At 42.7% G+C, this 17,887-nt stretch overlaps 1 protein-coding gene across 2 annotated transcripts in view; it reads right to left on the reverse strand.

Moving 5' to 3' along the window:
• Positions 1-17,887, reverse strand: part of LOC112232585 (AMP deaminase 1-like) — a 41,612-nt gene that overhangs the window by 12,118 nt on the left and 11,607 nt on the right. For both annotated transcript variants that reach the window (XM_024399673.2, XM_024399674.2), the window contains 5 exons: positions 17,607-17,772; positions 17,326-17,491; positions 11,119-11,284; positions 9,541-9,763; positions 8,012-8,141 (listed from right to left, as the gene is read on the reverse strand). In XM_024399673.2, coding sequence (XP_024255441.1) covers positions 8,012-8,141; positions 9,541-9,763; positions 11,119-11,284; positions 17,326-17,491; positions 17,607-17,772 — 851 coding nt within the window. The remainder of the gene's footprint in view (positions 1-8,011; positions 8,142-9,540; positions 9,764-11,118; positions 11,285-17,325; positions 17,492-17,606; positions 17,773-17,887) is intronic.

Here is a 17,887-nt window from a genome sequence, read left to right on the forward strand (position 1 = left end):
ATACGTCTCGTGTCTGAGCCATTGAATTGCGACTCCACTTTGTCCTTGTGTACTGGCATTTCACTTGTTTGATTGACTTGCGAAGGGAATAACTTCACTTTTTATATTCAGCCATATTCCCAGACCTCTTTCCATGGTTAAATGCAGTGGTTCACGCTTTCAGTTTTGTGCGAATGCTGCCATCCATCCATGGTTTCTGGTTAGGGTAGGTTTTAATAGTCACAGTGGGTACAACATCTCCAATACACTTCCTTATAAACTCACTCACCCAGTCAGCATATAGAGTGAAGTTGTTCTCTGAGGCTGACCGGAACATTTCCCAGTCTGCGTGATCAAAACAATCTTGAAGCGTGGATTCTGATTGGTCAGACCAGCGTTCAATGGTTCTAGTCACTGGTACATCCTGTTTGAGTTTCTGCCTATAAGACAGTAGGAGCAAGATGGCGTCGTGGTCGGATTGGTCGGAGGGCAGGGGAGGGCTTTGTATGCATCGCGGAAGTTAGAGTAGCAGTGATCGAGTGTATTACCCCCACGAGTACTGCAATTAATATGCTGATAGAATATACAGTGCCTTGCGAAAGTATTCGGCCCCCTTGAACTTTGCGACCTTTTGCCACATTTCAGGCTTCAAACATAAAGATATAACACTGTATTTTTTGTGAAGAATCAACAAGTGGGACACAATCATGAAGTGGAACGACATTTATTGGATATTTCAAACTTTTTTAACAAAACAAAAACTGAAAAATTGGGCGTGCAAAATTATTCAGCCCCTTTACTTTCAGTGCAGCAAACTCTCTCCAGAAGTTCAGTGAGGATCTCTGAATGATCCAATGTTGACCTAAATGACTAATGATGATAAATACAATCCACCTGTGTGTAATCAAGTCTCCGTATAAATGCACCTGCACTGTGATAGTCTCAGAGGTCCGTTAAAAGCACAGAGAGCATCATGAAGAACAAGGAACACACCAGGCAGGTCCGAGATACTGTTGTGAGGAAGTTTAAAGCCGGATTTGGATACAAAAAGATTTCCCAAGCTTTAAACATCCCAAGGAGCACTGTGCCAGCAATAATATTGAAATGGAAGGAGTATCAGACCACTGCAAATCTACCAAGACCTGGCCGTCCCTCTAAACTTTCAGCTCATACAAGGAGAAGACTGATCAGAGATGCAGCCAAGAGGCCCATGATCACTCTGGATGAACTGCAGAGATCTACAGCTGAGGTGGGAGACTCTGTCCATAGGACAACAATCAGTCGTATATTGCACAAATCTGGCCTTTATGGAAGAGTGGCAAGAAGAAAGCCATTTCTTAAAGATATCCATAAAAAGTGTTGTTTAAAGTTTGCCACAAGCCACCTGGGAGACACACCAAACATGTGGAAGAAGGTGCTCTGGTCAGATGAAACCAAAATTGAACTTTTTGGCAACAATGCAAAACGTTATGTTTGGCGTAAAAGCAACACAGCTCATCACCCTGAACACACCATCCCCACTATCAAACATGGTGGTGGCAGCATCACCAGCTGCTTTTCTTCAGCAGGGACAGGGAAGATGGTTAAAATTGATGGGAAGATGGATGGAGCCAAATACAGGACCATTCTGGAAGAAAACCTGATGGAGTCTGCAAAAGACCTGAGACTGGGACGGAGATTTGTCTTCCAACAAGACAATGATCCAAAACATAAAGCAAAATCTACAATGGAATGGTTCAAAAATAAACATATCCAGGTGTTAGAACGGCCAAGTCAAAGTCCAGACCTGAATCCAATCGAGAATCTGTGGAAAGAACTGAAAACTGCTGTTCACAAATGCTCTCCATCCAACCTCACTGAGCTCGAGCTGTTTTGCAAGGAGGAATGGGAAAAAATGTCAGTCTCTCGATGTGCAAAACTGATAGAGACATACCCCAAGCGACTTACAGCTGTAATCGCAGCAAAAGGTGGCGCTACAAAGTATTAACTTAAGGGGGCTGAATAATTTTGCACGACCAATTTTTCAGTTTTTGATTTGTTAAAAAAGTTTGAAATATCCAATAAATGTCGTTCCACTTCATGATTGTGTCCCACTTGTTGTTGATTCTTCACAAAAAAAGACAGTTTTATATCTTTATGTTTGAAGCCTGAAATGTGGCAAAAGGTCGCAAAGTTCAAGGGGGCCGAATACTTTCGCAAGGCACTGTAGGTAGCCTTGTTCTCAAATTTGCTTTGTTAAAATCCCCAGCTACAATAAATGCAGCCTCGGGATATATGGTTTCCAGTTACATAGAGTCCAGTGAAGTTCCTTGAGGGCCATCATGGTGTCTGCTTGAGGGGGAATGTATGCAGCTGTGACAATAACTGACGAGAATTCTCTTGGGAGGTAATATGGCCGGTATTTGATTATAAGGAATTCTAGGTCGGGTGAGCAGAAGGACTTGAGTTCCTGTATGTTGTTATGATTACACCATGAGTCGTTAATGATGAAGCATACACCACCGCCCTTCCTCTTCCCAGAGAGGTGTTCATCTCTTTTGGAGCGATGCATGGTGAAGCCCGGTGGCTGAACCGATTCCAACAACATATCCCGAGAGCGCCATGTTTCCGTGAAACAGAGAATGTTACAATCTCTGATGTCTCTCTGGAAGGCAATCCTTGCTAAAATTTCGTCTACCTTGTTGTTAAGGAACCAGACATTGGCAAGTAGTATACTCAGGAGCGGTGGGCGACATGCACATCTACGGAGCCTGACCAGGAGGCCGCTCCGTCTGTGGCGCTGTTATTTTTGGTCGGCTTCTGGGATTAGATCCATTGTCCTGGGTGGTGGTCCAAACAGAGGATCCGCTTCGGGAAAGTCGTATTCCTGGTCGTAATGTTGGTAAGTTGACGTCGCTCTTATATTCAATAGTTCTTCCCGGCTGTATGTAATAAGACTTAAGATTTCCTGGGGTAACAATGTAAGAAATAATACATTAAAAACAAAATACTGCATAGTTTCCTAAGGACTCAAAGCGAGGCAACCATCTCTGTCTGCGCCATCTTCATCCAATCAATCAAAAAAATCTATAATTCTGTCACGGATCCCTCCGGAACTGTGGCATTACGCACACTTGGTCCCCATTCCCACTGATTGTATTTGTATAAATGCGCCCTTTGTTTCACCATTGGGCTGTTGATTATTGTTCCAATGTCTGTTGGTCATGTGAGTACCTGTGCTGGGGTGTTTTGGATTTCGTGCCATGTGTATTGCACAGATGATTACGGGTCTTGTCCCATGTGGTATCATTGTGTGCTTGTGTATTTATTTGAGGTACTCCTCGCTCTTTTGTTTGGGTCTCAACCCTGTGTTTTGTATATGTGTTTGTTTGGTCTTTGTTCCCATGCATTTACATGGCATGCTGTAATTTGGGTAAATAAAAACCCCTATTACGCATTCCTGCACCTGTCTCCTGATCCCTTATACGAACATGACAAATTCAACCAATCAATCAATCCATCTACTTACTTTTCAACTACAACCAGTCACTACCACAACTATAACTTATTTCACAACCATAAATACTTTAAAACAAGCTATAAGCACAGCACATTTTCTTCAAGAACTATTTTTCTAGTTGGTTCAGATTTGATCCGGGTCGGCCTTGATTTGGCCCAAACATTGAAGTCTTTTTGTTTCACAAGATTGGACAGCACAGTACAGCGCAGTACAGTACAGCACAGCGGAGTACAGTACATTACAGTACCTCAAAGAAAAGCTAAGTATAGTACAATACAGTAGAGCACACTACAGTGCAGTGAGGTAAAGAACAGTATAGTGTACTGTATTGTACCTTCACTCTAATGTACGACTGAACTAAATTATACTGTGCTCTACTGAATTCAACTCTACTGTACTGTACTTTACTGAATTAAACTATACTGTACTGTATTCTACTGAACTAAACTGTATGGTACTCTACTGAATGTAACTTTACTGTACTGTACTATATTAAACTCTACTGTAACATACTATACTCTACTCTACTGTGCTTTTCTGTGCTCTACTGTACTAAACTGTGCCGTACTGTTCAAACTTGTGGAACATAGCAGTCTATGATTCGTTCAGATTTGGATATGTTTGGGGGTGGGGTTCATTAGAATAATAACCAACATACTTTGCAAGAGTTTGTTTTTACATTTACATTTTAGTCATTCTGTAGATGCCCTTACATATCACAGTCATAGAAAAGAAAATATTTGTCTGTTGGTGGTCTGTTGATTTATTCTGTAGGTTGGACTACATTGAATATCTTCGCTGCCAGTTTTAAAGCTTTTGAAAAAGGTAACATAAGTGCATGTGAGCAATAATACATATTATGTTGCAATCTTCAGTTGGCTCCACTTTACTAAAGTAAGAGGCTTGAAAAATAAGTATTGTGATATAATGCTTACTTCATTGAGAATGTATGTGCAGTTGAAATTCGGCTATAGAATCAATGACCTAAATTTATTTTTCAATATCTGTAAATGACTTATTTCAATGTCTGGAGAATACGTATTTCTGAAAACCAAAAAACTTGTCTCTTCATCTTTCATTCAAATCAAATCAAATGTTATTTGTCACATACATATGGTTAGCAGATGTTAATGCGAGTGTAGCGAAATGCTTGTGCTTCTAGTTCTGACCATGCATGCAGTAATATCTAACAAGTAATCTAACCTAACAATTTCACAACAACTACCTTACACACACACACAAGTGTAAATGAATGAATAAGAATATGTACTTAAAAATATATGAATGAGTGATGGCCGAACGGCATAGGCAAGATGCAGTAGATGATATAGAACAGTATATACATATGAGATGAGTAATGTAGGGTATGTAAACATTGTTTAAAGTGGCTAGTGATACATTTATTACATCCATTTTTCCATTATTAAAAAGTGGCTAGAGTTGAGTCAGTATGTTGGCAGCAGCCACTCAATGTTAGTGGTGGCTGTTTAACAGTCTGATGGCCTTGAGATAGAAGCTGTTATTCAGTCTCTCGGTCCCCGCTTTGATGCACCTGTACTGACCTCGCCTTCTGGATGATAGCGGGATGAACAGGCAGTGGCTTGGGTGGTTGTTGTCCTTGATCTTTTTGGCCTTCCTGTAACATCAGATGGTGTAGGTGTCCTGGAGGGCAGGTAGTTTGCCCCCGGTGATGCGTTGTGCAGACCTCACTACCCTCTGGAGAGCCTTACGGTTGTGGGCGGAGCAGTTGCCGTACCAGGCGGTGATACAGCCCGACAGGATGCTCTCGATTGTGCATCTGTAAAAGTTTGTGAGTGTTTTTGGGCACTGCTGCGCCTTCTTCACCCGCTTTCTGTGTGGGTGGACCATTTCAGTTTGTCCGTGATGTGTACTCTGAGGAACTTAACTTTCCACCATCTCCACTACTGTCCCTTCGATGTGGATAGGGGGCTGCTCCCTCTGCTGTTTCCTGAAGTCCACGATCATCTCCTTTGTTTTGTTGACATTGAGTGAGAGGTTGTTTTACTGACACCACACTCCGAGGTCCCTCACCTCCTATCTGTTGTTGCTAATCAAGTCTACCACTGTAGTGTCGTCTGCAAACTTGATGATTGAGTTGGAGGCGTGCCACACAATCATGGGTGAACAGGGAGTACAGGAGAGGGCTGAGAACGCACCCTTGAGGGGCCCTAATGTTGAGGATCAGCGGGGTGGAGATGTTGTTACCTACTGTGGCGTACAGCAGGTCAGACACCAGGGGAAGACTCGTCGAGGCCTGGTAACAGATGGAGTATACATCACGAGGCAATGGCTCCATCTGCTGGATGTGCCAGGTCTTGACGGGCTCTCCAGCCAGGACTAATTGGGGCTGATTGGGAGCTGGTGAGTAATCAAGGGTTGATAGCCCATAAAGCTGCCAGAAGGGCAGCACACAAGAGAGGAATTGGGGAAGAAAGGACTCCTGTGTTATTGTCAACGGTTGCAGAGGTAACAAGAGGGAGTTCAGTTTTGTGCCTGACAGGAAACATCCAGACCCAGAATCCCAGAAGACTGCATCCAGTAGAGGGTCTCATAGGGGAGACATATCCTTTTCTTCTTGATCTTTTATTTAAATAAACACCCTTGAAACTGAGCTAATTCTTCTCTGTCCGTGTCTGATATGGGTAAACATCTTGACCAAACCCCCTGGGAATAGCTACACTGTTTGTATTCGGTCATGTTTTCCGGTCACCTTGCCCTGATTAAAAGCAGTGGTTCGCGCTTTCAGTTTTGCCTCATGCTGTCATCATTCCACGGTTTCTGGTTGGGGAATGTTTTAATAGACGCTGTGGGTACAACATCACCGATGCACTTGTTAATAGACTCGCTCACCGAATCAGCGTATTCATCAATGTTGTTATTTGACGCTATGCAGAACATATCCCAGTCCACGTGAGCGACGCAATCTTGAAGCATGGAATCCGATTGGTCGAACCAGCGTTGAACAGACCTGAGCACGGGTGCTTCCTGTTTTAGTTTCTGTCTATAAGCTGGGAGCAACAAAATGAAGTCGTGGTCAGCTTTGCCGAAAGGAGGGCGGAGGAGGGCCTTATATGCATCGCGGAAGTTAAAATAACAGAGATCCAGAGCTTTGCCAGCCCGGGTCGCGCAATCGATATGCTGATAAAATTTAGGGAACCTTGTATTCAGATTAGCCTTGTTAAAATCCCCAGCTACAATAAATGCAGCCTCAGGATATGTGGTTTCCAGTTTACATAGAATGCACCTGTGGTCAACTTCTGGAAAATAAGTACATTTGCTTACTGGCTAGTTATTATGAGTTCTCTTAATGGTGTACTGACCATGCTGGAACAACGAGACGCATCACCCTTGCAAAATAATATTGCAGTTTTAAAACTGCAGTAAAAGTGCAGTAACTGCAGTCAACTGTGGTATTTTGGATGCAGTACTTGCAGAATAACAGCAGTGTACTGCAGTTGAACTGCAGTTATACTGCATTCTAACTGCAGTTATATGGTGGTGTACTGCAGTTATACTGCACTCTGACAACATTTTTTTAAAGGGCAGCTGACTCTGTGTGGTCTGCCAACATCAAAGTGCATGCCCATGAGTTTCAGATGGTATTTTTGTGTCTCAAATGGTATATGCACGAGCAACCTGTAGACTTTTGTTGATCTCCTGGGTCATTATCTTTGTTCCAGGGCGTCGGTATGCTATGCTCATACCAGTCAGCGCACTAGCTCTGGTCCAGGGAGTTATGCTAACCACTATTTCTTGTGCAGCTAGCTAGTACACACTAGCTAAGCTAACTAGTACTGACTAGCTAGGTAGAACACACTAGCTTGCTAGTACCTTGCTTCTAATTATAAATGTAATACCAGCACCCATACTGTTGATGGCGGTAACACACTATCCAATTTGGCACCGTTCAACATTCTGTATAATCTCATATGTCTCACAGCATCTGTGGCATGAAAAGGTATCTGCTGGAGCCAGAGCCTAAAGTGAACAACAGGGGGAGTGGAGCACACATTTGCTATTAGGGCGCAGAAGCAGAAGTCCAACCCTGGTTGTAGGAAGTTAACTTCTCTAGGGTAGGGGTTAACTCTAGGGTTAGGTAGAAAATCCTAGGAAATATTCTGTAATTGACACAAGCTGTCTCCAATCAATCAATGTCTGGTTGTGTGTGTGTGTTTGGCAGGGGGGGGAATCACCTGAGCCATGAGAGGCGTACCTCTACGAATCTTAATCGCACAAAACCTATTTGGAAGGGAATCCTATTTGTAGATCAGTGATTATACAACTCACTTTGCTCAAGCTGATCCTAAGTGTCAATTAGGGGCAGTTAAGGGGGAGAGTCAATGAAACCAACCATGGAAGTATACTGTAGAAAATTTGAGGGGTAACCCTGACCGGGACTCGACCAGGGTCCAGCGACTGTCAAGCCAACATCTTAAGAGGTCTTAAAAGGCTAATAACAGGTTAATAAGATAGGCTAATGTTAATATGTTTTGTAAGGCGGTAGCTATCTACCTTCCTGCAGTTGTAGAAGTCCCTGTGGGGGTTCAGCTTCAGCTCCTTCATCTCCTCCATCTCGTTCAGCATCTCATGCACATTGAACTTGGACGTGAGGAACTTCAGACGACGGTGAGTGTACGTCTTACTGCCACCCAGGAGAGACAAAAAGGACAATCAAACATGTCATGTGGAACTTAGAAAGTTGTAAGACATTTTGTGGTGTAATATGTAGTCCATATGCTGGACTATTTGTTCCAGACCAGCACTAAGGCTGTGTTTACACAGGCAGCCCAATTCTGATCTTTTACCCAATTATTGGCAAAAGAGCTGACCTGATTAGTCAAAAGACCAATTAGTGGGGGAAAAAAATCAAAATTTGTCTGCCTGTGTAAACGCAGCCTAACTCACTTGATTCAAATAATTATAGTGCTAAATTTAGATCAGAATTAGTTGAATCTGATGTGTTAGAGCAGGGTTGGATTAAAAGCCAGTACATACTGTAAATACTAGTGGCGAAAAAAGTACTCTATTCTCATACTTGAGTAAAAGTAAAGATAAGCTTAATAGAAAATGACCCAAGTAAAAGTCACCCAGTAAAATACTACTTGAGTAAAAGTCTAAAAGTATTTGGTTTTAAATAAGTACATGTAGTTACTAAAATATACTTAAGTATCAAAAGTAAAAGTAAAAATCCTTATAATAGGCAACCAGACGGCATAATTGTCCTGTATTTTTTTATTTACGGATAGCCAGGCTCACACTCCAACGCTCCGACATATTTTAAAAACAAAGCATTTGTGTTTAGTGAGTCCGCCATATCAGAGGCAGTAGGGATGACCAGGGATGTTCTCTTGATAAGTGTGTAAATTTGACCATTTTCTGTCCTGCTAAGCATTCAAAATGTAATGAGTACTTTTGGGTGTCAGGGAAAATGTATGGAGTAAAAAGTACATCATTTTCTTTAGGAATGTGGTGAAGTAAAAGTAGTAAAAAATATGATAGTAAAGAAAAGTACAGTATTTTTACTTAAGTACTTTACACCATTGGTAAATACATACTGCTGTGACTTGGCTGCGTTGGAGTTGATCTCCCGTCGTGAAGTAGCTACAGAATTGTTAACGGGATATGTGATGCTCCATACCCATTATTTCCCTCGCAATTTTAGCTGCCAGAGATCTTGGATTTCCCAACATCTTTGCAGGAACTAGTTGTTTCTATGAGATGCGGCCACAGCCACGCGTAGAAGTAGATGAGAGCGCGTCACACAGTGTGACCAAAACAAAGATCTACACACATCCAAGAGGCAATTCTCACTCAATCCAAAACCTGGATTTAATATATTTCTGAATATTCTCTGTTTTTTGGAGAACCACCTGCAACTGGACACAGACATTTATAAAATACACTTTTTACTGAATCAAGAACGAAGAAAGTATGGCCAATTAAAATTCATTTTGAGGCTTTCCATTAGCCAAGCTGTAACGGGTATAGGGTATCACATATTCCGTTAACAATTCTGTAGCTAGTCATGCAGTAAGACTCACGTTGGGCCCTGTGCAATCAGAGCGATGAGGAAGTTCATGTCGTCGATGAAGGTGATGTAGTCAGGGGCAGGCATGTTCTCTATGGGTTTGTGTTGGTCGGCCGCTGCCGCGTCTTTGTATGTATAAATGACACCGTCCTTCATACGGGCTACCCAGCTCAGGTTCTCAGGCAAGCACTTGGTGTTGAAGGGGTCTTCGCCCTTCTTGGGTGGTGATGTGAAGACTGGCAAACAAAATGTTACCTGTTAGACACTTTCTTGGCAGTAATCAGTGGCGGATTTAGGTATAGGCGATATGGGCAGCCGCCAAGGGAGGCGTGTTACCGAGGGCAGCACGGGGTGCCAGCACAATTTTGGGGGGAATGGTGACATTTGCGCAATCGTTTTTATATCGCTCATTTGCACGTCACGTCAATGATATTATGTCACCGTGTGGGACTGTGGGTAAATTTTATTTTATTTTATTTATTTCACCTTTATTTAACCAGGTAGGCAAGTTGAGAATAAGTTCTCATTTACAATTGCGACCTGGCCAAGATAAAGCAAAGCAGTTCGACACATACAACGACACAGAGTTACACATGGAGTAAAACAAACATACAGTCAATAATACAGTATAAACAAGTCTATATATGATGTGAGCAAATGAGGTGAGATAAGGGAGGTAAAGGCAAAAAAAGGCCATGGTGGCAAAGTAAATACAATATAGCAAGTAAAACACTGGAATGGTAGATTTGCAGTGGAAGAATGTGCAAAGTAGAAATAAAAATAATGGGGTGCAAAGGAGCTAAATAAATAAATAAAGTAGGGAAAGAGGTAGTTGTTTGGGCTAAATTATAGGTGGGCTATGTACAGGTGCAGTAATCTGTGAGCTGCTCAGACAGTTGGTGCTTAAAGCTAGTGAGGGAGATAAGTGTTTCCAGTTTTTCAATTAACCTTGGTCGGAGTAGGCGCCCTGATTCTAGTTTGTGAGCTAGGCAGGCTACTGCCTGGGAAGGTCTCCCACTCAGAAGTACGAGATGGGGAGGGGGTGGGGGTAGGTTGACCTCAGGTCTCTCCACTGGAAGCCCAAGGTAGGGGGAGCGAAAAATCTATCAAAAAAATCTATCACCTCTAACTTTGTACAGTACTAATGCAATTAGTAAAAATCAGTCACACTTCGAAATGCTACCAAATAAACCACAATTCATTCATAATATTGTGAATATACAGTTTAACTTTGTTGCATTTTTTTCTGGTTTGTGGGAATTCGTTAAGAATAATATAAAATCAGTCTGCACACCACCAAGGTGAATTGGTTTAGTCTTGACTCTTGGTTGACAGTGTTGGGGGATGGGTAATGTATTGACGCTCGACTGACAAATCAACACAAATTTGTTTCTATTTGTCTTAGTTACTTCTTTTTTATATTAATGATTCTTATTTTTCTATATATTTTTATATTTATATTGGGGGGGTTCGGCCAGGGAGCCATACAAGCTAGAACGACCACTGGCAGTCTGTCACGAGAAACTACTGCATGCGTATCCCAGACATGCCCTCTCTATTACGTTCAAACTTGCCAGCCTAGTCTGCATACCTGGTTGCACTGTGTGTTCAGGCTTAAAGGGCTCTCCCTCAATTTCCCTCAGGTACTGGGATGAGGTGAGGGGGAAGCGCTGGAAGGCCAGCCTCATGTACTTCTCTCTGATGGTTAGAGCACGGTACATGCCCTTACAGGACAGCTCAAAGTCGTCCATGGTCACCTAAGAGTAGAGAGGGGAATGATGTAATAAGGGCCCTGTTCCAATGCATCGCTCCATCCCTCCGTTCCTTGAAGTAATGACTGATCAAACAAAAATTGATAATTGTCAGCAAGTTATCGGTCGTTCACAATAGACCAATGATTATGTAATATTCATAAGTGGATTATGTAGTAGTGCTTAAATTGGGAAAGTGAGCAACAAGCAGTTTGATAAGCAAGCCCCACCTCCTCCTAATGATTACTCTCTGTAAATGTCAGAGCCACATTACTGAAATTTAAACCCAGACGACCTTTGCCGGGTTCTTACTTTCAGTCTAGAGGGATCTATTTATGTGAGGAGATTTCCCTACATGAGGTCAATGACCCAGACCCAGAGACACATACTAGCCATAAAGGTCAAGTTCACACCCAGGGCCACGGGCAGCCATGCTACTCCTCCAACATCCAGCTCCGTTTAACCCGTCAACAAGGACACTGCTCCACAACATGTAAACAGGGTCAACAAGACTTAATTCTGCTGCTATTTGAGGAGAGAGGGAGGTGGAGACATACAGTACCAGTCAAAAGTTTGGACACACCTACTCAATCCAGGGGTTTTCTTTATTTTTACTATTATCTACATTGTAGAATAATAATGAAGACATCAAAAGCTTAGGGATGGAACAGCTGTTGAGCATCTGAGCTTATGGTTGTTTGTGGGGGAAAGGGGTTGAGTGTGTGTGCTTGTGTGTGTGTCCCACATCTGTTGCTAGGGGGTAATGATGTTAGGGACAATATAGGATGAATCACCATAATTGTTTGCAAAAATAATAATTGCTTGCTAAATATGTAATTTTTTGCAATGGCAATCCTGGTTATAGATAACAATCCTTTGCATGAACTGCCTACATTATTACGCATATTATTTAGTTAATTATGGAAATTTAAATATTTTAGCTATTTTTTTAATAGCTATATATAATGCAAATCGAAGTGAGGACGATGGAAATGCTTTGGCGGTTGATCTGCTTCTGTTCTGTGGGTGGCACTGTTTGCTCTGGGATACGGGGGGACGGGGGTGGTCTGCCGGTCACTGGGATGACAACCCAAATTGGAATGGGGAGGAGTTTTAGAGAGTGGAATAGTTGGAAACAATTGGAGGTTTACCTAGTAGAATGAAAATATCATGGAATAGCTACAAGACACTCAATCACTATGGTATTTTTAATGGTGAGTTTACAAACATACAGTAACAGTCAACATTTTGGACACCTACTCATTCCAGGGTTTTTCTTTATTTTTACTATTTTTTACATTGTAGAATAATAGTGAAAAAAATCTAAACTATGAAATAACACATTTGGAATCATGTAGCAAACAAAAAAAATGTTAATCAATTCAAAATATATATTTATATTTGCGATTCTTCAAAGGAGCCACCCTTTGCCTTGATGACAGCTCTGTACACTCTTAGCATTCTCTCAACCAACTTCATGAGTTAGTCACCTGGAATGCATTTCAGTTAACAGTTGTGCCTTCTTAAAAGTTAATTTGTGGAAGACTTTCATTCTTAATGCGTTTGAGCCAATCAGTTGTGTTGTGACAAGGTAGGGATGGTAAATAGAAGATAGCCCTATTTGGTAAATGACCAAGTCCATATTATGACAAGAACAGTTCAAATTATCAAAGCGAAACAACAGTCCGTTATTACTTTAAGACATGAAGGTCAGTCAATTCTGAACATTTCAAGAACTTTTAAAGTTTCTTCAAGTGCAGTCGCAAAATTTATTAACCGCTATGATAAAACTGGCTCTCATGAGGACCGCCTCAGGAAAGGAAGACCCAAAATTACATCTGCTGTAGAGGATAAGTTCATTAGAGTTAACTGCACCTCAGATTGCATCCCAAATAAATGCTTCACAGAGTTCAAGTAACAAACACATCTCAACATCAACTGTTCAGAGGAGACTGCGTGAATCAGGCCTTCATAGTCAAATTACTGCAAAGAAACCACAACTAAAGGACACCAATAATAAGAAGAGACTTGCTTGGGCAAAGAAACACAAGCAATGGACATTATACCGGTGGAAATCTGTCCTTTAGTCTGATGAGTCCACATTTGAGATTTTTGGTTCCAACCGCCAGGTGAGATGCAGATGAGGTGAACGGATGATCTCTGCGTGGTTCCCACTATGAAGTACGGAGGAGGAGTTGTGATGGTGTGTGGAGGTACTTTGCTTGTGACACTGTCAGTGATTTATTTCAAATTCAAGGCACACTTAACTAGCATGGCTACCACAGCATTCTGCAGCAATACGCCATTCCATCTGGTTCACGCTTAGTGGGACTATCATTTGTTTTTCAACAGGACAATGACCCAACACACTTTCAGGCTTTGTAAGGACTATTTGACCAAGAAGGAGAGTGATGGAGTGCTGCATCAGATGACCTGGCCTCCACAATCACCCAATCTCAACCCTATTGAGATGGTTTGGGATAAGTTGGACCGCAGAGTGAAGGAAAAGCAGCCAACAAGTCATCAGCATATGTGGGAACTCCTTCAAGACTGTTGGAAAAGCGTTCCTCATGAAGCTGGATGAGAGAATGCCAAGAGTGTGCAAAGTTGTCATCAAGGCAAAGGGTGGCTACTTTGAAGAATCTAAAATATATTTAGATTTGTTTAACATTTTTTTGGTTACTACATGATTCCATGTGTTATTTCATAGTTTTGATGTCTTTACTATTATTCTACAATGTAGAAAATAGTACAAATAAAGAAAAAAATCCTTGAATGAGTAGGTGTGTCCAAACTTTTGACCTGTACTGTACATAATGTGTTATTGTGTACATGTGAAAATAAAAGAGTTCTTTGTATTTGTATTTGTTATTTGTATTTGAGTTCTTTGTATGCCATTTTAATATTTGATAATTAACCAATGATATTAGGCCACTCTTGGCCATGATTACAGACACCTGTGTCTTTTGACACTACATAAACGAGTCATCCCGCAGTGTTTGTGATTATACCCTGATGAAGACAGCTTGGCTGTCGAAACGTTGGTAAATTAATTTTTGCATCCGAGCTCCTAGAGTGTGCGGCTCTCTTTTATTTTCAAGTTTTCTACTCCGCTAGCCAGCACCTCGCCTAAATAGGTGTGCGTTTCTTTTTCTTCTAGATTATTGTGTACATAATATAGAGCTGAGGGATTTTCAATGCACTGGCAGAACAGAGAAGTTATGTCTGGTAAGACAAGGGGTGGTGGTGTGTGTCTTTTGTCAATAACAGCTGGTGCGCGATGTCTAATATGAAAGTAGTCTTGAGGTATTGCTCGCCTGAGGTAGAGTACCTTATGATAGCTGTAGACCACACTATCTACCAAGAGAGTTCTCATCTATATTATTCGTAGCTGTCTATTTACCACCACAGACCAATGCTGGAACTAAGAGCACACTCAACCAACTCTATAAGGCCATTACCAAACCAGAAAATTCTCACCTAGAAGTGCCGCTCCTCATGCCTGGGGACTTTAATACAGGCAAACTTAAATCAGCTTTATCAAATATTTACCAGCATGTCACATGTGCAAACAGAGGGAAGACAACTAGACCACCTTTACTTCACACACAGAGATGCATACAAAACTCTCCCCCCGCCCTCCATTTGGCAAATCCGACCATAATGCTATCCTCCTGATTCCTGCTTACAAGCAAAAACTAAAGCAGGAAGTACCAGTGACTCGCTCAATACTGAAGTGGTCAGATGGCGAGGATGCTAAGCTACAGGACTGTTTTGCTAGCACAGACTGGAATATGTTCCAGGATTCATCCAATGGCATTGAGGAGTATACCACCTCAGTCATCGGCTTCATCAATAAGTGCATCGGCGACATCGTCCCCACAGTGACCGTACGTATATACCCCATCCAGAAGCCATGGATAACAGGCAACAAGCTAAAGGCTAGAGCTACCGCTTTCAAGGAACAGGACACTAATCCGGACGCCTATAAGAAATCCCGCTATGCCCTCAGACGAACCATCAAACAAGCAAAGCGTCAAAACAGGATTAAGATTGAATCCTACTACACCAGCTCTGACGCTTGTTGGATGTGGCAGGGCCTGAAAACTATTAAGGACTGCAAAGGGAAACCCAGATGCGAGCTTCCCAGTGACGTGAGCCTACCAGATGAGCTAAATGTCTTTCATGCTTGCTTCGAGGCAAGCAATACTGAAGCATGCACGAGAGCACCAGCTGTCTGGATGACTGTGTGATAACGCTCTTGGTAGCCGATGTGAGCAAGACCTTTAAACAGGCCAACTTTCACAAAGCCGCGGGGCCTGATGCATTACCAGGACGTGTACTCAAAGCATGCGCGGACCAACTGGCAAGTGTCTTCACTGACATTTTCAACCTCTCCCTGACTGAGTCTGTAATACCTACATGTTTCAAGCAGACCACCATAGTCCCTGTGCCCAACGAAGCGAAGGTAACCTGCCTAAATGATTACCTCACCATAGCACTCACGTCAGTAGCCATGAAGTGCTTTGAAAGGCTGGTCATGGCTCACATCAACAGCATCCTCCCGGATAGCCTAGACCCACTCCAATTTGCATACCGACCCAACAGATCCACAGATGACACAATCTCAATCGCACTCCACACTGCCCTTTCCCACCTGGACAAAAGGAACACCTATGTGAGAATGCACTTAATTGACTACAGCTCAGCTCAACACCATAGTGCCCACAAAGATCATCACTAAGCTAAGGACCCTGGACTAAACACCTCCCTCTCTAACTGGATCTTGGATTTCCTGACAGGCCGCCCCCAGGTGGTAAGAGTAGGCAACAACACGTCTGCCACACTGATCCTCAACACAGGGTCCCCTCAGGGGTGCGTACTTAGTCCCCTCCGGTACTCCCTGTTCACCCACGACTGCATGGCCAAACACGACTCCATCACCATCATTAAGTTTGCTGACGACACAATAGGGGTAGGCCTCACCGACAACGATGAGACAGCTTATAGGGAGGAGGTCAGAGCTCTGGCAGTGTGGTATCAGGACAACAACCTCTCCCTCAATGAGGGAGGCAAAGGAGCTGATCGTGGACTACAGGAAAAGGCGGGCTGAACAGGCCCCCATTAACATCAACAGGGCTGTAGTGGAGCGGGTCGAGAGTTTAAAGTTCCTTGGTGTCCACATCACCAACGATCTGTCATGGTCCAAACACACCAAGACTGGGCATGACAATACCTTTTCCCCCTCAGGAGACTGAAAAGATTTGGCATGGGGCCCCAGATCCTCAAAAAGTTCTACAGCTGCAACATCGGTTGCATCACCGCCTGGTGTTGCATCTGACCGTAAGGCGCTACAGAGGGCAGTGCATACAGCCCAGTCCATCACTGGGGCCAAGCTTCCTGCAAACCAGGACCTATATAATAGGCGGTGTCAGAGGAAAGACCATAAAATGATCAAAGACTCCAGTCACCCATGTCATAGACTGTTTTCTCTGCTACCGCACGGCAAGCGGTACCGAACGCCAAGTCTCGGACCAAAAGGCTCCTTAACAGCTTCTACCCCCAAGCCATTAGACTGCTGAACAATTAATCAAATGGCCACCGGACTATTACATTGACCCCCCCCCCATTTATTTTGTATATTTCTGCTACTCACTGTTTATTATCTATGCATAGTCACTTCACCCCTACCTACATGTACAAATTACCTCTAACCGTTACCCCCTGTATGTAGCCTTGTTATTGTTTATGTTATTGTGTTAATTTGTATTATTTTTTACTTTAGTTTATTTGGTAAATATTTTCTTAACTCTTCTTGAACTGCACTGTTGGTTAAGGGCTTGTAAGTAAGCATTTCACGGTAAGGTCTACACTTGTTGTAGTCGGCGCATGTCACAAATAAAGTTTGATTTGATTTATGAGTGGGGTCCATCATGTTCGACCCCACTGACATCTTGAACCAGGTCTCTCTTGCAAAGGAGATTTGTTCTCCATAAGACTAACCTGGATAAAAGGGAAATGTAGGCTACATAGCTAAGGTATAATACCCCAGAGGCATAGTCTCCAATGATGGCCACTCTCTGGAAGTCAGGCACTTCTAGGTAGGTTGGTATGTCCAACAACACATCCACCACAGGGGGCAGCACCTTCCTGTCCTGGTCACTCATTGACGAAGGTAAAGTGATGGTGCGACACTTCTGCTGTCTCTTCTTACTACAGAGTGGGAGGAGGGACAGACAAACAGTGGATTTAGTGGTAAGGCAAAGGTTGATACCATTGTTGGACAGTTCACATGAAGAAGAAAAAAGATTTAGGAACTACTACCCACCGTTTGTCAGTATCTTCATTGGTGTGCAGATGGTGGGCCATTTCCTGTTGGAGGATGGGACAGTCATCTTGAACTTCAAACATGGAGATCTCATCACGGACGCCCTCACCTTTGGTCTCCGATGCAAAGACTTTCTCCGCAAAGGCAAGCATATGCTCATCGGTCTCTGGCAGAAACACATAGGTGTTACCCACCCTGTTTTTTCAAAGGTAGTTACTAAGTTGAAAATGTGCACTTTTATTACGTCATTTTCTACATTACGTTTTGTTTCCCAAAAGCTA

The sequence above is a fragment of the Oncorhynchus tshawytscha genome, linkage group LG16 (genome assembly GCF_018296145.1).
Source record: "Oncorhynchus tshawytscha isolate Ot180627B linkage group LG16, Otsh_v2.0, whole genome shotgun sequence".
NCBI classification, from domain to species: Eukaryota; Metazoa; Chordata; class Actinopteri; order Salmoniformes; family Salmonidae; genus Oncorhynchus; species Oncorhynchus tshawytscha.